The sequence below is a fragment of the Plecotus auritus genome, assembly GCF_963455305.1.
Source record: "Plecotus auritus genome assembly, chromosome: X".
NCBI lineage: Eukaryota > Metazoa > Chordata > Mammalia > Chiroptera > Vespertilionidae > Plecotus > Plecotus auritus.
Window position 1 is genome coordinate 53946147 of NC_137784.1, and position 22896 is coordinate 53969042.

Here is a 22896-nt window from a genome sequence, read left to right on the forward strand (position 1 = left end):
ACATTCATTCTACAACAAATGCAAATTATTATTATTATTATTATTATTATTATTATTTTGTTAATCTTCATCCAAGGATATTTTTCCATTGATTTTTAGGGAGAGTGGAAGAGAGATGGAAAGGCAGAGAGAAACACCAATGTGAGAGAAACACATTGATTGGTTGTCTCTTGCACGAGCCTTGACCAGGGCCTGGGCCAGGGCGTAGCCTGCAACCAAGATATGTGCCCTTGACCAGAATTGAACCCAGGACCCTTTGGTCCACAGGCTGACATTCTATCCACTGGGCCAAACCAGCTAGGGCTCCAAATTATTTTACAATGCTTCCTTTCTTAATACAAAAGATGCCCATCTTGAGTGTGTGTGTGTGTGTGTGTGTACTCAGTGGTTTACTGTTGACTTATTTGTAACTATATTAGTGTCACTACATGCACCTGTTTCCTTTTAACAGCCTTTTATTTTATTTACTTTCATGTGACTAGCTTCCACCTACCAAAAGTTTCAGGTTGGCAGGCAAAAGGGTACCTATTCTCTGTGAAATTGAATGCAATGTTTTACACACTAGCCAGAAAAAATTTTATTGTCATTTCAACACTTGTTAATAGATACATTGATGCCTAAATTGCCATTTTCTGCAAAAATCTGTGCAGTGCTTGTGTCAAAGACTAGGCAGTCCTTCTTTATAATGGCTGTTTCAATTTCTTCATGAATAGATAGAGGAGTGGCTTCCCAAGTCAATTGCTGCTTATGATCAGTTAGCTCAAGTCGATAAGCAAAATTTACAGCTTGCTTGTGTGTTCCTATCAGCTGTACAGTGGAAAAGAACTGCTGGTACCCCTCATGGTTTTCCTTTTTCTCCAAGACTGTCATGAAATGAAAGCCATAACAGGACTGGATCATCACCCAGTCTAGAGCCCCAGAAAGATTGATGTCTGTAGCAAGGAAAATTATATCCTCTCCCTTCAGGGTTGCAACAAATGGGTGTTGATTCTTCAGATGTGGGATGACAGCATCCAAAGCGCCTTGCCACTTACAGAAAGTACCTGGGCAGGGGCAGGGGCAAGGCCGAAACTCACATAGCACTTCATGGCTTACTTTTCCTTGGGGTGGCAGAGTTGTTTCACATCCATATGGGTCATATTTGCAAGGAAAAAGTACTGAAGTGGCCAGTTTCTCCAAGGCCAAGTTGCGAATGGATCCCAATGGGCCCCGGCAGGTTGGACAACATGTGAGCTTTGGGTGACAGTCGCTACACACAAGATGGCCACTGTGACACTGGAATATGGGTGGTAATGCATAGTCAAAGCCGATGGGACACTCAAAAAGAGTGGCTAAATCATTGTTGGATGCAGTTGTGCCCCTCAGGGTGGGCACCCTCTGGGATGTTGTGCACTCAGAGGCCCCAGTAGGTAACTCTGTTGTATTCTGCTGGCTCATTTCTGTGGGCGAAGAGTGAGCCAGGGACCCTGGCCCTGCTCACACTCCCTCTCACGCCCCTAAAATTCCCCTGCTACTTCCCGAAGCACCACTACCTCTTCCTGTGCTGACACTTACTTGACACTGCAGGGAAGCTCTGGTCTGCTGCTGTGCATGCTGCCACTGGCCAGCACAACCACCACAAAAGCTTCCTTTGTTACCCCTGGTTACAGCAGCTGTTGTCATTTCCGGGACCTTAAGCCCCGCCCCCAGAGGTTGCCATTTCCTGGTTCTCCAGCTGCTCCCCTCTCCCCCTACCCTGTGCAGCCCCATCCCCCACAGCCATTGTCATTTCTGGTTCCTCCAGCCTCACCACTTCACACTTCCACTAAATACTACACACTAAGGCAGACTTCTAGAATTTTCACTTGGTTCATTTGAAAAATAGTATTCAGTTCTTTGCCAAAATTTACAATTTAGTCTTTTCTTGAGCGTATTAAGCACATTTGAAATTCTTCATCTGGAAGCTATCTCAATCCTTTAAGATGTGTTTTTGTTTTCTGTTATCTCTCTTGTTTTAAAATTTATTTTGCCTTGTTTGCTCATATGTCTGGTTAGTTTTGGTTGAGTGGCAGACATTGTATCCGAAAAACTATAATAGAGATGGTTTGAGGCCTCAGCTTTTAAAATCTTGATCCAGAAAGGATTTATGCTCATTTCAGGCAGGTGGTTAGTGGCACTAGCAATCCATTATCACCTAAAATCAGCCCAAGTTTTGGGTAATTTGATGCTGGCCACCTGAAGGCTGATTTAGCCTTCCTTTCAGTGTGTATACATGTTCAGTTGGAACCCAATATCTGAGGGTTTATCTAGGGTTCCCCTCAATGATGTGTCCTGAATTCAAATGTTTGTTATTTTAGTTTATTGCACTTGTTATAAGCTTAGCTGTCTCTCAGCTGACTCTTCTGTAATGACCTGATGAGAGAAACAGCCTCTCTTGGTTTTCTTCTCTTGCATCTTGGCTCCATAATACTTTATTGCCTTATTAGATCTTGGATGCCTTCAAATATATATATTATTTATATTTTATCACAGTTTTCTTGTTTTCAGCAGGGTATTTGGTCTGAATTAGTCTTCCTTAACTAGAAGCAGAATCAGTACATCATTTATTCAATAAATATTTATTGATCATTTCCTATGCATCAGACACTGAACATAGTAATGAAACTGAAACTACTGAACTGGTTAGAGAGGATTTTTGCCATCATGAAGCTTACAGTCAAATGTAATGCAATGTGACAGTGCAATGATAAAGATAATTATAGGATGATCTGTAGCACTAAGAAGGAATACCTGACCCAGACTTTTGAAATCAGGAACAGTTATTGGACAAAGCATCTTTTCACCTTAGACCTGAAAAATAAGTAAGAGTTGTCTAGATAAGACTATTTTAGGCAGAAGGAATAACATGTACAAAGAACTGGAAGAGGTGAGAGAGAACATAGCATATTCAGGGAACAGAAAACTCTATAAAGCTACAGTTATCAAGACAGTATGATATTGGCATAGGCTAGGCATATCAATCAATGGAACAGAATTGATTATATATTAACAACCCTGACATTTATGGTCAGTTGATTTTTGACAAATGTACCTGGACAATTCATTGGGCAAAAAGATACTCTGTTCAACAAATGATGCTGGGACATTTGTATATCCACATGTAAAAAGTTCAACTTAGACCCTCACTGTATACCATGTCCAAAAATTAACTTATGAAAGGAAACTGGAATTTTGGTGGTGAGCATGCAATAGAGTTAGTTTTCAGATATCAAATTATATTGTTGTACACCTGAAGTTTATGTAATATTATTGACCATGTTACCTGAATAAATTAAATTTTAAAATGTATGAAAGGCATAAATGTGTCAAAACAATAAAACTTTTAGATGAAAAAATAGGGGAAACTTTTCAAGACTTTGGACTGGACAGAACTTCTTAGGTATGACACCAAAAACAGAGTCATCCCCCCCCCACAAAAAAAAAGATGAAACTGATAAACTGGACCTAAAAAAGTTTTTGTTTTTCAAACAATATTTAAAAATGGAATAAATGTGACAGACCACAGGAAAATATTTGCAAAACATATTCAATAAACAATTTATATCCAACCCGGGCTGGGTGGCTCAATTGATTGGATCATTGTACCTATGCACCAGGGTTGCTGGTTTGATCCCTAGTCAGGACACATACAAGAACCGACCAATGAATGTATAAGTAAGTTAAACAGCAAATTTCTTTATCTTTCTCTCTCTCTCTCAATTAATACATTAAAAAAAAGATTTTATATTTAGAATTTATAAAGGGCTCTTGGAACACAATGAAAAGACAACCTGAACAAAAATGGGCAAAATATATAAACAAATAGCTTAGCACAGAAGTTATTAAAGTGGCTAAATAAATATATGAAAGAGTGCTCAGCATCATTATCCATCAGGGAAATGAAAATTAAAACCATGATGGAGACAAATACCATGTGATCTCAGTTATATGTAGAATCTAAAAAAATTTAAAAAAAAACTAAACTCATAGCTAGAACAGATTGTTGGTTGCCAGAGGTGAAGAGTGAGAGGTGGGCAAAGTGGGTGAAGGGAGTCAAAAGGTACAATTTTCCAGTTATAAATGTCAAGGGGATGTAGTGTACAGAATGGTGACTGTAGTTAATAATACTGTACTGCATATTTAAAAGTTGCTAAGAGATTTGATCTTAAAAGTTCTCATAAGAAAAAAAACTAACTGTATGGTGACTTGTTTACTAGACTTTGTGGTGATTATTTTGCAATATGTACAAATATTTTTTCAACCCTGCCTTCTAATTCACTGATTTGATCCTCAGCTTCCCAAATCTGCTGTGTATTCCTTCCAATGTGTTCTTTATTTGTGCTATGTCATTCTTTATTTCTGTTTTCATAGTTACTATATCTTTTCTCATGCTGTTGAGCATCTTTACCATAATTATTCTGACCTCTGTATCATATAAATTTCTTATCTGCATTTCATTTATCTCTTCTTCTGGAGAATTCTCTTGTTCTTTTATTTGGGGGTTGTTTCTTTGTCTCCTCATTTTGGCTGCCTGTTTGGGTTTGTGACTATGTATTAGGTAGATCTGGTACACCTCTCAATCTCTAATGTAGGACACTGTCAAACAATGTTTCTGACTAATTAGATCAGGCAAAGATTCAAAGCCTCCAGAGACCACCTCTGTCTACAGACTGATAGGATTTTGTCTTGAATTGCCTGCAGGAAATTGTCCACAGGTGTGGCAAGAGGTTTTTTTTCTAACTGGGTGGGGCAATTGCTTCTGCCTGGAGGCTAATTGTTATTCTCAGTCTCTTTTTTTAAAATATATTTTTATTGATTTCAGAGAGGAAGGGAGAGGGAGAGAGATAGAAACATCAGTGATGAGAGAGAATCATTGATTGGCTGCCTCCTGCAAGCCCCCTACTGGGGATCAAGCCCACAACCCAGGCATGTGCCCTTGACTGGAATTGAATCTGGGACCTTTCAGTCTTCAGGCCGATGCTCTATCCACTGAGCAAAACCGGCAAGGTCTATTATCACTCTCTTAATGGGCCTGAGCAACTCTGCACTGTGGGGCAAAGTATTTTTCAATTGGGTGGATCAACTGTCTTCCCCCCAGGTAAGGTCAACTGTATAGGAAATGTCTGCATGAGAAAGATGACCTTTGCAGCATGAGTGATGACTCAGCACAGGAAACCAGGGTGTCTGCCTTCTGAGCTCTAACCCCAGAGCTCCCGATCCTGGCTTCTACTTACACAGCTCCAGTCCATTCTGCCCTCTCTCCGCTGGAGCACAAGGTGGGTGGCTTGACGGAATTTTGTGTGTTGGCCCTTTAAGAGGGTGCCTGAATTTCCAGCCACCTCTCCCTGGCAGACAGCAACCCTACTGCTTTTCACAGCCAGATGTTGTGTGGGTACCCTTCTCAGTTCTGATACTCTCTGCCGGGGTGCCCAGCTTGGGGATTAGACCCCAGAGTTCTCAGTGGCAACCCCCCACAGATGAGATATCTCTCCGGAACTTCAGTTGCTGTCTGTGGGAGCCTGCCAGCCCTTTCGTGCCTCCGCCCCTCCTACCAGTCTCTATGCAGTCTCCACTTTTGGTCCTAGGTTATCAGGGTTCTCTCCAGCGAGTCTTCTGTTGATTATTCATGAAGTTTTTCTGTATTTTAGTTGTAATTCCAGTTTGGTCCTGGGAGCATGTCTGTGCAGCATCCACTTACTCAGCTGCCATTTTTAATCTCTCTGCAATATGTACAAATATTGAATCATGTTTTATATCTGAAACTAATATAATGTTGCATGTCAATTATTCCTCAATAAAAGTAATAAAATTTAAAAACCACAATGGAGCTCTGGCCAGTGTGCCTCAGTTGGTTGAGTGTCATATCCTGTGCACCGAAAAGTCTTGGACTTGATCCCTGGTTGGGGTAGGTGTGGGAAGCAGCCAACCAATGTTTCTCTTTCAGGTCAATCTCTCTTTCTCCCTTTCTCTCAAATAAATCAATAAAACATATTTTTTAAAAAAGAATCTTTTTTATAAAAGCACAACGGAGAGTCTTTCACATTTACTAGAATGGCATAATTAAAAAGGCAATAAGAAGTGGGGATGTAGAGAAATGGAAACCTTCATACATTGCTGGTGGGAATGTAAAATGATGCAGCTGGTTTGGAAGTCAGTTTGGTAATTCTTCAATAAGTTAACTCAGAGTTACCACATGACCCAGTACTACTACTACTAGATTTACCCAAGATAAGTGAAAGCAAATATTCACACTAAAACTTCTACACAAATATTCATAACAGCATTATTCATGGTAGCCAAAAAGTGGAATGAAACCAAATGTCTGATGAATAAACAAAATGTAGTATAATATTCTATACAATGGATTATTATTCAGCCATAAAAAGGAATAAAGTATGGGTGCATGCTATAACATGGATGACCTCAAAAATATTACACTAAGTGAAAGCCAGGCACAAAAAGCATAATGTATGATTCAGTTTATATGAAGGATCCAAAATAGGCAAATATGTAGACAAAAATTTGATTAGTGAATACCTTGAGCAGATGGAGAGAATGGGGATTAAGGCGTACCAGATAACTTATTGAGGGAGGTTGTTGGAGGGAAGCAAATATTCTAGAATGGATTTACCACAGCCAGGGTGGTGGTAGTAGAATTTTGGTAGGGTTACTAAAAATTATTAAACTGTACACCTAAAATGGGTAAATTCTATGGTATGTGAATTATCCTATATAATAAAGAGCTAATGTGCAAATGGTCATCACGCCCTCGCACCCTTGCCCCGCAACTGCTCAGACACTCATCACTGGGGAGAGAGGAATGGAGATCAGCCAGGCACAAATGAGCTCGTGAGAGAGGAATGGGGACCAGCCAGGCTGTGGCCCGGGAGAGGGACAAGCTGCGCGCCCCGCGGTCCCAGTTGCCAGCGAATGTACCTGCACCCTGGCAGAGGGACAAGCCACACATCCCGCAGTCTTGGGCACCAGTGGCTTTGCCTGCACCTATGGCCCAGCCCGAGAGAGGGACAATCCACATGCCCCGCGGTCCTGGGCGCCAGCAGCTGGGGCTGCGCCCAGGAGAGGGACAAGACGCCCGCCCCTTGGTCCCGGGCGCCAACAGTTGCAGCCCGGGCAAAGCCGCCCACCCCTGGTCCCCTGAGGCTGCGGCCAGCCTGGGTGAAGCTGGCCTGGGTCCTGGATGCCTACAGCTGGCCAGAGGGAGTGAAGCCCAGGTCCCGGGTGCCTATGACTGGCCAGAGAAGGGAATCCTGGGTCCCGGGTGTGGGGTGAGATAGAGGCAGTTAGGGGCGATCAGGCCAGCAGGGGAGCAGTTCGGGGCAATCAGGCTGGTAGGGGAGCAGTTAGGGGCAAACAGGCAGGCAGGCAGAGGTGGTTAGGGGCGATCTGGCAGGCAGAGGTGGTTAGGGGTGATCAGGCAGGCGAGTGGTTTGGAGCCAGCCATCCCGGATTGTGAGAGGCAGTTGGACATCCCCCGAGGGGTCCTGGATTGGAGAGGATGCAGGCCAGGCTGAAGGCCCCCTCCTTGTGCACAAATTTCGTGCACTGGGCTGCTAGTCTATATATAGACTGTTTGACCATTTGACTGATAGCTATGACACTCACTGACCACCAGGGGGCAGATGCTCAATGCACAGGCATGGAAACATGGAACAGACTGATGAATCTCAGAGGGAAGGGGGGGAGGGTGGGAAGAGATTAACCAAAGATCTTACATGCATACTAGAGGCCCAGTGCACGGATTCATGCACCAGTGGGGTCCCTCAGCCTCGCCTGCGGGGACTGGGCTGAAACTGGCAGTCTGACATCTCCTGAGGGGTCCCAGATTGTGAGAGGGCACATGCCAGGCCGAGGGAACTCACTGGTGCATGAATCCATGCACTGGGCTTCTAGTATCTAGATAAAGCTGTTATTTTTTAAAGTGTCTGGTAGATAGAATATGGTCAATAAATATGTAGAAGGTACTGGTTGTTCCTGAGTGATACCTATCACTAGAGGAAGAGAATCTTCAAGACTGGTCATCCCAATTACCCTCCTAGTTACCTCCCCCTAATCAATGTGTCCAGAATTCCAATCCAGAATCAACCTACTCAGAAACTCCAGGGGTGGGGGTTTCGTCATGTATAATTTAAAACTCTACGGGCAGTTCTGTTATGCACTCTAGTGTGACAATCTGTGACTTATGTAATGGTGAATGGCTTGGTATGGTTGGAACATGTGGGGCTTGATGGCGATTTGCACTAGAGTGGTTATACAGTAATCAGGAATCTTGGCCCAGAATCAATCAATCTCTCTCTCTCTCTTTCATAAAAATAGCTAGCTATTCCAAGATTCTACCTAGATTTTTTTTTTAGGATTGTTGGGTTAAAATATATAATACAGATCATCTATTGCAGTGGTTCTTAATTAAGGGTGCATATTGGTGTTACCTAGGAAATTTATTCCAAATGCACATATTCCTGGCTACACTCAGATTTTTTAGAGTGGGACCATAAGCATACCTATATTGTTTGGAAAAAAAATGGCTTTTAAGGTGATGCTGATGCTCATTCCATTTGAGAACTAATGCTCAAATGACAGAAATAAAGGAAGACTATGAAGGAGATAACATTTGGTTCCCTGTGCCTAAACTCAGCTCCTGTTATGGGTTATGAAGTATTTATCATCTGTAATACTAAGACTAACTTTAAAGACCCGTGGACTATGAGCTTGAGTGGTAGTGAATGCTTAATGAACGCCATCTGGGAAATCAATTTATAAACTCTACCTTTGTGGGAGAGAGGGTTTTTAGTTGACAATTTCTCAGCCAGATGATAGTCCTGTGTGCTTGGAATAGCCAAGGGAGGAGGATAGTTTCCTATCTCCTGTGGCTTTATGGGGACTTTCCTACTGCTAGCTGATGAAAGCACTTTAAAATAATAGGCTGCTGAGTAATATTCTCTACACATATCCACCTGTCAGTGGGTCTGCACTTCAGAGATGAAGAGCAATTTTTATTGGAGTGATGGTGAATAGCAAGGGTTGAAGCTAAGTAGCCACCATGAAATTGATTTTCAAAATGAGATTACATCTGATTTTTTGTGTGTGTGTGGTTGTGAATTGTAATTCTTGTTTCATCCTGCCATACCTATGGCCTACAAGGGCAAGAAAAGCTTGAAAATTATTAATGTTTTGGATCAGTCTACAAGGCTCTGTGCCCAGAAGCATTGCAGACCTCTAACTCACTTTTGCTATGTAGTTTAAATGCTTAGGTTGTGGAAACTCTGAGGGTTTATTATGGAAGGAATAATTTTAACACTTCTCATGGTTAGTAAGACTGAGAGAAAGAAGGAAGAGGAGAAGAGTTCAGAAGTTCTCTCAACTCAACCATCACTACATTGAGTCCCTATTACTGGGTGTACCAGTTAATAATGCGGATTTTTTTTTCAATAAATGGAGTTACGTATATGTTGATATATATGCGATTTGATATGCATACCATTTTGTTGTATTGACAACAAGCTTCAAAACTTCATATGTCAAATTTGCTGAAGGTGTTAACATCATAGATATTTTTACACTTAAAAATGTCAAATTTTGTGCCAAAAAAAGAGCATTTACAGGAAGTTTTAATTCATTACTTTATTTTGAAGAAAAGTACTGCTGAATACTTCAGGAAGCTTATGGTGAACATGCACCATCTCAAGATACTTGTGAACGCTGGTTTAAATGCTTTAAAAGTGATGATTTCTATGTGAAAGACAAAGAACATCCAGGTTAACCAAAAAAGTTTGAAGACCAACAATTACAAGCATTATTGGATGAAGATGCATGTCAAACTCAGAAACAACTATCGGAAAGATTCAACGTTGCTCACCAAACAATTTCTGATTGTTTACAAGCAATGGGAAAGATTTTAAAGGAAGGAAAATGGGTGCCACATTAACTGAACAAAAGACAAATGGAAAACTGAAAAGTCATCAGTAAAATGTTGCTTCAACTGCACAAAAGAAAGTCTTTTTTGCATTGAATTGTGACTGGCGATGAAAAGTGGATTTATTTTGAGAATCCCAAATGCACAAAATCAGGGGTTGATCCAGGTTAACCATCAACATTGACTGCAAGGCCAAATCGCTTCAGAAAGAAGACAATGCTCTGCATTTGGTGGGATCAGGAAGGTGTGATGTATTATGAGAGTCTAAAACCAGGTGAATCCATTAGTACTGATCACTACTGACAACAAATAATCAATTTGAACCACGCTTTGATCGTGAAACTACCAGAACGTTCCAGAAGACACGGCAAAGTAATTTTGCTTCATGATGATGCACCATCACACACTTCCAAAGCAGTTAAAAGACACGTTAAAAGATCTTGGCTGGGAAGTATTAATCCACCTGCTGTATTCACCACACCTTGCTCCTTCAGATTACCACTTGTTCTGATCGATGGCACACGCACTTTCTGAGCAGCACTTCAAAACATACGAAGAAGTGGAAAATTAGGTCTCTGAATGGTTTGCCTCAAAACAAGGAAAGTTCTATTGGGACGCTATCCACAAATTACCTGAAAGATGGGGAAATGTGTAGCTAGCGATGGACATTACTTTGAATAAAGCACTGTTGATGTTTCTTTTGAAATTATCATGTTTTCTTTGATTACAAAATCTGCTATTATTAACCGAACACATTGCTAGTGAGGATTCTATTCCTTGAAGTTGATTTAGCTAACAAAGATCAACCCAGGACTGCAAACCTACTTTGTTCTTAATGATTTAATACCATTAGACAAACCTTTTTGGGGTAGTTTGTTTCTGCTAGGATTTCTAGCTGACTTCTCAAATAAATTAAACTGAAATCATCACCATTCATCCCCATCTCCCACCACATACACACTGAATTTTACAAAAGTTCTAGTTTCATTTTCTCAATCACTCAAGCATAAAACCTTAGAGAGGTGTTTTGTTTTTTTTTTACTTCTTCCTTTCTCTTGATACTCATATTTAGCTATCAATTGTTAAGCTGATTCATACTTTGTGAAGTTGATTTATACTGTTTATGGTGTCTCTTGCATCACTCCCTTTCATTCTAGTTCTACTGCTACCACTTTATTAGTGTTTCGCTTAGATGAGCTACAAGGTCCATCACAAACAAGAATATCTGTGATTCTACCTCAGTTCCTTATTACCTGACTCCTGCAGTGGTTATCCAGTTAAGAGTTGTTTTCTTCTCTACTCCATACGCACACTTCAGCTAGATTATTTTTCTTCAAGTGCCACTTTGTCATGTTACCCTCACATCAGAAATCTTTTATGTCTCCCTACTGCCACTCTTCAAATATCTTAAACTGTCATTCCAAGCCCCTCTGCAATTAGGCTTGAGCTTCTCTCCCATCCTCCTGCTACTCTTCAGCTGAATTCTGTTCCACCCACTATGACCCATTCATAAGCCTCTCACCTTCTGGACTATGTTTACACATTTTCCAAAGCAGAATGTTCTTCCTTCCAACCTGTCTCTTGGATCCTTTCAGGTCCTTCACAACTCAACATAAACCTTACCACTTCAGTGAATTACTCCCTTGCCTTTCCATCTGAACATTCCCGTAAACCCTTCATTTGGCACTGTGTTGGGTTGTAGGTTACCTTGTTTCTTCAACTAGATGGGAAGGTTTTTGAAGGCAGAGATTGAGTTTTATACTTCTCTGTAGCTCCTACAATTACAATACTAATCTGTACTCTTTTTTCCCCCCAGTAACTGAACTGAGACTTTATTTGTTTTTTATTTAATTACAGTTTACAGTCAATATTTTTTTTGTATTAGATTCAGGTGTACAGCATAGTGGTTAGACAATCATATACTTTACAAAGTGTTCCCGCCTATATTTTCACCATATATAGTTATTACAATATTATTGACTGTATGCCCTATGCTGTACTTTACATCCCTGTGACTATTTTGTAACTACCATTCTGTACTTCTAATCCCTTCACCTTTTGCACCGAGTCCCCCAAATCCCCTTCCCTCTGTCAATCATCAGTCTGGCCTCCACATCTATGAGTCCATTTCTATTTCTTTTGCTCATTTATTTTGTTCCTTAGATTCCACATGTAAGTGAAGTCATATGATATTTGTGGTTCTCTGACTGACTTATTTTACCGAGCATAATACTCTAGGTCCACCCATACTGTCACAGATGGTAAGATGTCATTGTTTTTATGGCCAAGTAATATTTATTGTATATATGTATCACCACTTTTTATCCACTTGTCTATTGATGGGCACTTGGGTTGCTTTCATATGTTGTCTATTATAAATAATGCTACAATGAACATAGGGGTGCATATATTCTTTCAAATTAGTGTTTTCGGTTTCTTTGGTTATATACCCAGAAGTAGAATCACTGGGTATAAGGAAGTTCCATTTTTAACTTTTTGAGGACCCTCATACTGTTTTCCATAGTGCTGCACCAGTCTGCATTCCCACCAGCAGTGTGCTAGGGTTCCTTTTTCTTCACATCCTCATTAGCACTTGCCGTTTGTTGATTTATTGATGGTAGCTATCCTGGCAGGTATGACGTGATACCTCATTGTGGTTTTAATTTGCATTTCTCTGAGGATTAGTGACATTGAGCATCTCTTCATATGCCTATTGGCCATCCATATGCCCTCTTTGGAGAAATGTCTATTAAGTTCCTCTGGCCATTTTTAATTGATTTTTTTAGATTGAGAGGGAGGGAGAGAGAGGGGAAGGGAAAGAGAGAAACATTGATGTGAGAGCAAAACATAAATCTGCTGCCTCTTGCACACCTCCTACTGGGGATTGAGCCTGCCACCTGGGCATGTGCCCTGACCAGGAATTGAACCAGCAACTTTTCAGTGAATGGGATGACACCCAACCAATTGAGCCACACTGGACAGGGCCATTTTAAAAAATTGGATTATTTTCTTGGTGTTGAGTTGTATGAGTTCTTTACCAGTATAAATTTTGTATATCAATGTATCCTTGGTGAATATCTTCTCCATTTAGTAGGTTGTCTTTTCATTTTGTTGATTGCTTCCTTCATTGTGCAAAAACTTTCAGTTTGATGTAGTCCCATTTATTTTATCTTTTGTTTCCCTTGCCTCAGGAAACATATCAGAAAAAATAATGCTAAGAGAGATGTCAGAGAGTTTACTGCCTATATTTTCTTGTAGTAGTTTCAGGGTTTTGAGTCTTATATATAAGTCTTTTATCCATTTTGAGTTTATTCTTGATATGGTGTAAGGTGGTCTGGTTTCATTTTTTGCATGCATCTGTCCAGTTTTGTCAACATTATTTATTGAAGGGACTGTCTTTATTCCATTGTATGTTCTTGGTTCCTTTGTCATATATTAATTTACTATACAGGTGTGGATTTATTTCTGGGCTCCAATCTGTACTATTTTTTTTCAATTTTTTTATTGATTAAGATATTATTATGTGTACATATCTTCCCATTGCCCCCATGCCACTCCCATACATGACCTCACTCTCCAGTGTCTGCGTCCATTGGTTATGCTTATATGCATGCATACAAGTCCTTCGGTTGATCTCTTACCTCCCCCCCAAACTTCCTGCTGTAATTTTTTTTTAAATATATATTTTATTGATATTTCACAGAGAGGAAGGGAGAGGGATAGAGAACTAGAAACATCGATGAGAGAGAAACATCGATCAGCTGCCTCCTGCACACCTCCCACTGAGGATGTGCCCGCAACCAAGGTACATGCCCTTGACTGGAATCGAACCCGGGACCTTTCAGTCCGCAGGCCGACGCTCTATCCACTGAGCCAAACCGGTTTTGGCTTCCTGCTGTAATTTGACAGTCTGTTTGATGCTTTATTGCCTCTGTATCTATCTTTTTGTTCATCAGGTTATAATGTTCTTTATTATTCATAAATGAGTGAGATCATGTGGTATTTTTCTTTCATTGACTGGCTTATTTCACTTAGCATAATGCTCTCCAGTTCCATCCATGCTGCTGCAAATGGTAAGAATTCCTTCTTTTTTATAGCAGCATAGTATTCCATTGTGTAGATGTACCACAGTTTTTTAATCCACTCAGCTGCTGATGGACATTTAGGCTGTTTCCAAATCTTAGCTATGGTGAATTGTGCTGCTATGAACATAGGGGTGCATATATCCTTTCTGAGTGGTGTTTCTAGTTTCATGGGATATATTCCTAGAAGAGGGATTACTGGGTCAAATGGGAGTTCCATTTTTAGCTTTTTGAGGAAACTCCATACTGTTCTCCACATTGGCTGCACCAGTCTGCATTCCCACCAGCAGTGCACGAAGGTTCCTTTTTCTCCGCATCCTCGCCAGCACTTGTCATTTGTTGATTTGTTGGTGATTGCCATTCTGACAGGTGTGAGATGGTACCGCATTGTCGTTTTGATTTGCATCTCTCGGATAATTAGTGAATTTGAGCATGCTTTCATATGTCTCTTGTCCTTCCTTCTGTCTTCTTTTGAAAAGATTCTATTTAGGTCCGTTGCCCATTTTTTTTATTGGATCATTTATCTTCCATTTATTAAGTTGTATAAGTTCCCTGTAGATGTTGGAGATTAAACCTTTATCACTGATAACATTTGCAAATATGTTTTCCCATACAGTGGGCTTCCTTGTTGTTTTGTTGATGGTTTCTTTTGCTGTGCAAAAGCTTTTCATTTTGATGTAGTCCCATTTGTTTATTTTCTCTTTAGCTTCCATTGCCCTAGGAGCGGTATTGGTGAAGGAATTCCTTCGGCATATGTCTGAGATATCTCTGCCTGTGGATTCCTGTAGTATTTTTATGGTTTCCCGTCTTATGTTTAAGCCCTTTATCCATTTTGAGTTTATTTTTGTGTATGGTGAAAGTTGGTGACCTAGTTTCATTTTTTTGCAAGTATCTGTCCAATTTTCCCAACACAATTTATTGAAGATACTGTTTTGACTCCATTGTATGTTCATGCCTACTTTGTCAAATATTAATTGAGCATAGTGGTTTGGGTCAATATCTGGGTTCTCTCTTCTATTCCATTGGTCTGTATGTCTGTTCTTATGCTAGTACCAGGCTGTTTTAAGAACACTGGCTTTGTAATACAGCTTGAAACTGGGTATTGAGATCCCACCTACTTTGTTCTTCTTTTTAAGGATTTCTGTGGCTATTCGGGGTCTTTTTTTTATTCCAGATGAATTTTTGGAGAGTTCTTTCTAGTTCTGTGAAATATGCTGTTGGTATTTTAATGGGGAGTGCATTGAATCTATAGATCGCTTTGGGTAGTATGGACATTTTTAATGATGTTGATTCTACCAATCCATCTATTTATGTCTTCCTCTATTTCTTTTTTCAATGCTCTGTAGTTTTCTGAGTAGAGGTCTTTTACCTCCTTAGTTAAGTTTATTCTTAGGTATCTTGATGGAGAGAAAAATGGCGGCGGAATAGACAGACGTGTTCCGAGCCTTGTCCCGGAGCAGAAAGAAAGAACAGCTGAGGGCCGCACTAGGAGTGTTTGTTGGCAAGTTGGGGGACAGCTGAATTCCAGAAGGAGGTGGGGGACTGCTAGATGGGGTTCCCCTGACCTGGCAGCTCCCACTGCGCCTGGGTCCCCTCCCGGAGCTGCGGGCTTGGACGCAGAGTCTCCGCCATCTGGAACCCGGAAAGTGGAGCTTATCGGAAGCCTGAGAATCCACAACTGCGGCACCCACGGAACAGATGCGAGCCCCAGAACACCGGTCCCCAATTGGCAGAAACACACGGGTTCAGAGGAGCTCTACACTCCACCACGGAAAGGTCAGATTTCGCCTGGGATAAGGTGAGGTCTCTGGTCCCAGCGCGAGAGAGGAACGCGCGTTTTGTGGGAGCTGGAGGACCAGGGAAGTCTGTGCCTAGAAAAATCCGTGGCTGTTGGGGCTGACGTGATCTGTGAATATGGAAGGGGGTCCTCAGAGCTGCTAACAGAAGGGCTCTCTAAAAAGCAACCCATTTTGATCTGAAGTGCAGGGACACCCTAAGAATTTCAGGGGTGTGCTAGACTTACGCGCAGCCACGGAGTGCGCACACTTGGGCTTTTTCCTCTTGAAATTCTTGCTTCTGATTACTAAGCCCCAATACATAGGATCACCCAGTTGGGGACACCCTGGAAGACTGCAGGGGAAAGTTGTTTTTCTGGAACCTGGGGATTGGAGCGGGGAGTGACCATCGGAGAGCCAGCTCTGAGGCAGCTCACTCCCACAAACCAGTAGTGAGTGCCACAGGGAAAGAAGGCTCTAACACTCTCTAGAGAGGCCATAGATAAACCCAGAAGTCAATCCAGAAACACTGCCACCCAGGGGCTGAATCACAAATTGATTCTTGTGTAATCAAAAATAAAGGAATAGCCGAAACCGGTTTGGCTCAGTGGATGGAGCGTCGGCCTGCGGACTGAAGGGTCCCGGGTTCGATTCCGGTCAGGGGCACGTACCTTGGTTGCGGGCACATCCCAGTGGGAGGTGTGCGGGAGGCAGCTGATCGATGTTTCTCTCTCATCGATGTTTCTAGCTCTCTATCCCTCTCCCTTCCTCTCTGTGAAATATCAATAAAATATATAAAAAAAAAAACACAAAAAAACAAACAAAAAAAAAACCAAAAAAAAAAAACCAAAAATAAAGGAATACGAATTAAGACACACCGCTTGCTTAAAATCAGGACTGGCTTACATCACTGAAGAGCAGTGGAACGCAGGGAACTGCAATACTGTCCGGACTGAAAAACAGGCGTGCCAAACAGAACAACAGAGGAAGTGAATGACCTTCACTACTCCACATTGTATTTTTATTTTTTATTTTTTTATTTTCATTTTTTGCATCTTTTACTCAAGAAACTAATTTTTTTCTTTTTTCCTCACTTGATTTTACCGTTTTAATTATTACATTTTTATTTTCAATGTGTATTATTACTACTGCTTTTTTATCTTTTTTTTTTAAGTGTCATTTTATTTTCTCTTCATTTTGTTTTGGGATTAATGTTCTTCATTCTATTTTTATTTTTCCTTTAGCATCATTTTACTCTATCTCAACTCTACCTTTATGCCATCACTCTCTTGCTCACTTTTCCCTTTTCGGTGTCCTGTTTATCTTACCCCTTTCCTGCTTTAGATTTTCCCTATTCTTTCTGTTTACCCCCTGTTAAAATTTCACCCTACTTATATATTTAATCTCCAATCCCCTGCTCCAAGTCCATACACACCTCTCTCTTCGCTGTCTTAACTATCCAAAAATTGTTTTTCTCTTTGTCCTTTTGTTGTTGTTCACTTGAATGTAGATTATATAGAATTTTTATGCTTTTTTGTGAGATTGTTTTGCTTATTCTTCTTTTGTTTATTTTCTTGTTTGTTTAGTGCTTCTGTTTTCCCTTGCCTCACTCAATATTAGTTGGTGTTGTAGTTTGTATTAATCCCCAGGCACTTGTTGCTGGCATTTGCTTTCCTCTTCTTCTTTCTCTCCTATCCCCTAATTTGCCTTTCTCTGGTGGTCACCTTTATTGGAGGTTATTAATATCGTGAATACATTTCTGTTCAGTGCCTTGTGTGTTGTACCGGGTAGTGCTGTATTTTGTGCCTTTAAATCAAGGCAGGAGAGAGAGAACTACATAACCAGACACCCAGAGAAGAGAGACCATGGGGAGACAAAGACACAGCCCGCATATGAAAGAAAAGCAGGCATCAACAGAAAAGGAAGTAAACGAAATGGAGGCAAGCAACCTTCCAGAAAAAGAATTCAGAGAAATGGTCATAAGGTGGCTGAAAAGAATGGAAGACAAATTCGACAATATGAGCAAGAACCAAGAGGAAATGAAGAAGAACCAAGAAGAAATGAAAAATGACATCGCTGCTGTAAAGAACTCAATAGAAAGCATCAAGAGTAGACTAGAAGAAGCAGAGGACCGCATCAGTGAGCTAGAAGACAAGATGGGAAAAAATACCCAAGTAGAGCAACTTCTAGAAAAAAAAATTAAAAGGCAGGAGGAGAGCCTAAGGGAACTTTGGGACAACACGAAACAAAACAACATCCGCATAATAGGTGTTCCAGAAGGAAAGGAAGCTGAGCAAGGAATAGAAAACCTCTTTGAAGAAATAATGACAGAAAATTTCCCTGATATAGAGAAGAAAAAAACCCACACAAATCCAAGAAGCTCACAGAGTCCCAAGCAAAATGAACCCCAAAAGACCGACGCCAAGGCACATTATAATTAAATTGGCAAACACCAACAACAAAGTAAGAATCTTAAAAGCGGCAAGAGAGAGACAGAAAGTTACATACAAAGGAACCCCCATCAGACTAGCAACTGTTCTCAACAGAAACTCATCAGGCCAGAAGGGAATGGAATGAAATATACAAAGTCATGCAAAGGAAGGGTCTGAATCCAAGAATACTGTACCCAGCAAGGCTATCAATCAAAATTGAAGGTGAAATCAGGAGCTTCACAGACAAAAGAGGACTAAGGGAATTTATTACCACCAAACCAGCAATGCAAGAAATGCTGAAGGGTCTGCTGTAAAAAAAAAAAAAAAAGAAATAGGAAGCGAAGAAGGAACACAGGTGTAAAGAATAGGAATGGCAACAAATAAGTACCTATCAATAATAACTTTAAATGTAAATGGATTAAATGCCCCAATCAAAAGACATAGGGTAATGGATTGGATAAGAAAACATGACCCATATATCTGCTGTCTACAAGAAACCCACCTCAGAAAAAAAGACGCACACAGACTGAGGGTGAAGGCATGGAAAAAGGTTTTCCAGGCAAATGGAACTGAAAAAAAAGCTGGGGTAGCAATACTTATATCTGACAAATTAGATCTCAAACTGAAGGACATAACAAGAAATAAGGAAGGCCACTTCATAATACTAAAGGGAGCAATCCAACAAGAAGAAATAACTCTGGTAAACATATATGCACCCAATACAGGAGCACCCAAATACATAAAAAAACTCCTGGAGGATATCAAGGGAGAGATTGACAGCAATACAATCATAGTAGGAGACTTTAGTACCCCACTCTCACCACTGGACAAATCCTCTAAACAATAAATCAGCAAAGAAACATCAATCCTAAATCACTCACTAGACCAGATGGAATTAATTGACATCTTCAGAACATTTCACCCCAAAGACACAGAATATACATTCTTCTCAAGTGCACATGGGTCATTTTCAAAGATAGACCATATGTTAGGACATAGGCAAAGTCTCTTCAAATTCAAGAAGATAGAAATCATATCAAGCATCTTCTCAGACCACAGTGGCATAAAACTGGAAATCAACTACAATAAAAACAACCCAAAGAAATCAAACACATGGAGGCTAAACAGCATGCTATTAAGCCATGACTGGGTTACCAGAGAGATCAATGAAGAAATAAAAAACATCATGGCAACAAATGACAATGAAAACACTACAATCCAAAATCTATGGGACACAGCGAAAGCAGTCTTGAGAGGGAAGTTCATAGCTCTACAAGCCTACTGCAAAAAACAAGAAACAATGGTAATAAATTACCTAACCCAACAACTCAAAGAGTTAGAAAAAGAGCAACAAGAAAAGCCCAGTGTAAGCAGAAGAAAGGAAATAATAAAGATCAGAGCGGAGATAAACGACATAGAGACCAAAGAAACAATACAAAAGATCAACAAAACCAAGAGCTGGTTCTTTGAAAGGATAAACAAGATTGATGAACCTCTAGCCAGGATCACCAAGAAGCAAAGAGAGAGGACCCAAATAAACAAAATCAGAAATGAAAGAGGTGAAATAACAACAGATCCCGCCGAAATACAAAGGATTGTTAAAAAATACTACTAACAACTCTATTCCAACAAACTGGACAACCTGGAGGAAATGGACATATTCCTAGAAAAATATAACCTTCCAAAACTCAATCAAGAAGAATCTAAACAGCTCAATATGCCAGTAACTATGGAAGAAATTGAAGCAGTCATCAAAGAGCTTCCGGCAAACAAAAGCCCGGGGTCAGACGGCTTCACAGGAGAGTTTTACCAAACATTCAAGGAAGAACTAAAACCTATCCTCCTCAGACTATTCCAAAAAAATTCAAGAGGAAGGAACACTTCCAAGCTCTTTCTATGAAGCCAGCATCACGCTAATACCAAAACCAGATAAAGACAACACAATGAAGGAGAATTACAGGCCACTATGCCTCATGAATGTAGATGCCAAAATCCTCAACAAAATTCTAGCAAATCGGATCCAGCAGTACATCAGAAAGATCATACACCATGACCAAGTAGGGTTTATCCCAGGAATGCAAGGATGGTACAATATCCGAAAATCAATAAATGTGATACATCACATAAACAAATTGAAAGATAAAAATCACATAGTCATATCAATTGATGCAGAAAAAGCATTTGACAAAATCCAACACCCTTTCTTGATAAAAACTCTCAACAAGGTGGGAATAGAGGGATCATACCTCAACATAATAAAAGCTATATATGATAAACCCACAGCTAACATCATACTCAATGGGCAAAAACTAAAACCATTTCCCCTAAGAACAGGAACAAGACAAGGATGCCCACTCTCACCACTCCTGTTTGACATAATACTGGAAGTATTAGCCATTGCAATTGGACAACAAGAAGAATTAAAAGGCATCCAAATTGGAAAAGAAAAAGTAAAGCTGTCCTTATTTGCAGATGACATGATATTGTACATAAAAAACCCGAAAGACTCCATCAAAAAACTAACAGACTTAATAAATGAATTCGGCAATGTAGCAGGATACAAAATTAACGCTAAGAAATCTATGGCATTTCTATACACCAACAGTGAACTTACAGAAAGAGAGACTAAAAAAGCAATCCCATTTTCCATCGCACCAAAAAAATTAAGATACTTAGGAATAAAGCTAACCAAGGAGGTAAAAGACCTATATGCAGAAAACTACAGGACACTGAAAAAAGAGATAGAGGAAGATGTAAACAGATGGAAGAACATACCATGTTCATGGATTGGTAGAATCAACATCATCAAAATGTCCATACTACCCAAAGCAATCTATAGATTCAATGCACTCCCCATTAAAATACCAACAGCATATTTCACAGACCTAGAAAGAACTCTCCAAAAATTCATCTGGAATAAAAAAAGACCCCGAATAGCCACAGCAATCCTGAGAAAGAAGAATAAAGTAGGAGGGATCTCAATACCAGATTTCAAGCTGTATTACAAAGCCACTGTCCTCAAAACAGCCCGGTACTGGCACAAGAACAGACATATAGATCAATGGAATAGAATGGAGAATCCAGATATCGACCCAAACCACTATGCTCAATTAATATTTGACAAAGGAGGCATGAGCATACAATGGAGTCAAGACAGTCTCTTCAATAAATGGTGTTGGGAAAATTGGGCAGATACATGCAAAAAAATGAAACTAGATCACCAACTTACACCATACACAAAAATTAACTCAAAATGGATACAGGACTTAAATATAAGACGGGAAACCATAAAAATACTAGAGGAATCCACAGGCAGAGATATTTCAGACATATGCCAAAAGAACTTTTTCAGTGATACTGCCCCTAGGGCAATGGAAGCCAAAGAGAAAATAAACAAATTGGACTACATCAAAATAAAAAGCTTTTGCACAGCAAAAGAAACCATCAACAAAACAACAAGAAACCCCACTGTATGGGAGAACATATTTGCAAATGGTATCACTGATAAAGGTTTAATTTCCAACATCTACAGGCAGCTTATACAACTTAATAAAAGGAAGATAAAGGATCCAATAAAAAAATGGGCAACAGACATAAATAGAATCTTTTCGAAAGAAGACAGATGGAAGGCCAAGAGACACATGAAAACATGCTCAAAGTCACTAATTATCTGAGAGATGCAAATCAAAACGACAATGCGATACCATCTCACACCTGTCAGAATGGCTATCATCAACAAATCAACAAACGACAAGTGTTGGCGAGGATGCGGAGAAAAAGGAACCTTCGTGCACTGCTGGTGGGAATGCAGACTGGTGCAGCCACTGTGGAGAACAGTATGGAGTTTCCTCAAAAAACTGAAAATGGAACTCCCATTTGACCCAGTAATCCCACTCCTGGGAATATATCCTAAGAAACTAGAAACACCAATCAGAAAGGATATATGCACCCCTATGTTCATAGCAGCACAATTTGCAATAGCTAAGATTTGGAAACAGCCTAGGTGCCCGTCAGCAGATGACTGGATCAGAAAACTATGGTACATCTACACAATGAATACTATGCTGCCATAAAAAAGAAGGAATTACTACCATTTGTAGGCACCTGGATGGAATTAGAGAACATTATGCTAAGTGAAATAAGCCAGTCAATGAAAGAAAAATACCACATGATCCCACTCATTTGGGGATAATGAAAAACATTATAAACTGATGAACAAAAAGATAGTTACGGAGGCAGTAAAGCATCAAATAGACTGTCAAATTACAGCGGTAAGGTTAGGGAGAGGTGGGGGCAATAAGAGATCAACTGAAGGACTTGTATGCATGCATATAAGAGTAACCAACGGATGCAAAACATTGTGGGGTGAGGGCATGTATGGGAGTGGGGTGGGGGTGGGGGGCAATTGTAAGATATGTACACATATAATACATTAATAAAAATTTGAAAAAAAAATAAAATAAAAAAAAAGTAAAAAAAAAAAGAAAAGACCCACATCAATGTTGCTTTGCGGGCATTGTCTACTTCTACTGTTCATAATAGGAACTCCCAGTTATATATAGATTGAATTTCTTACTGCATATGCCTATCTTCATTGTCACTCCTCCTGTTAAAATTCCCTTTTGGTTAAAGGGGAATGGTTTATACATTCTGAAGAG

The 22896-nt window shown here is 40.1% G+C and overlaps 2 protein-coding genes across 5 annotated transcripts in view; one reads left to right on the forward strand and one right to left on the reverse strand.

The window, feature by feature from the left end:
• The window catches only part of EDA (ectodysplasin A), a 630489-nt gene that overhangs the window by 34872 nt on the left and 572721 nt on the right, over nucleotides 1-22896 (forward strand). The window lies entirely within an intron of this gene.
• LOC308240482 (E3 ubiquitin-protein ligase Siah1-like) lies at nucleotides 589-1437 on the reverse strand (the record flags this gene model as incomplete). The annotated part of the gene is made up of 1 exon (XM_080653536.1): nucleotides 589-1437. The coding sequence occupies one exon, from the start codon at nucleotides 1435-1437 to the stop codon at nucleotides 589-591; it is 849 nt and encodes a 282-aa protein (XP_080509662.1).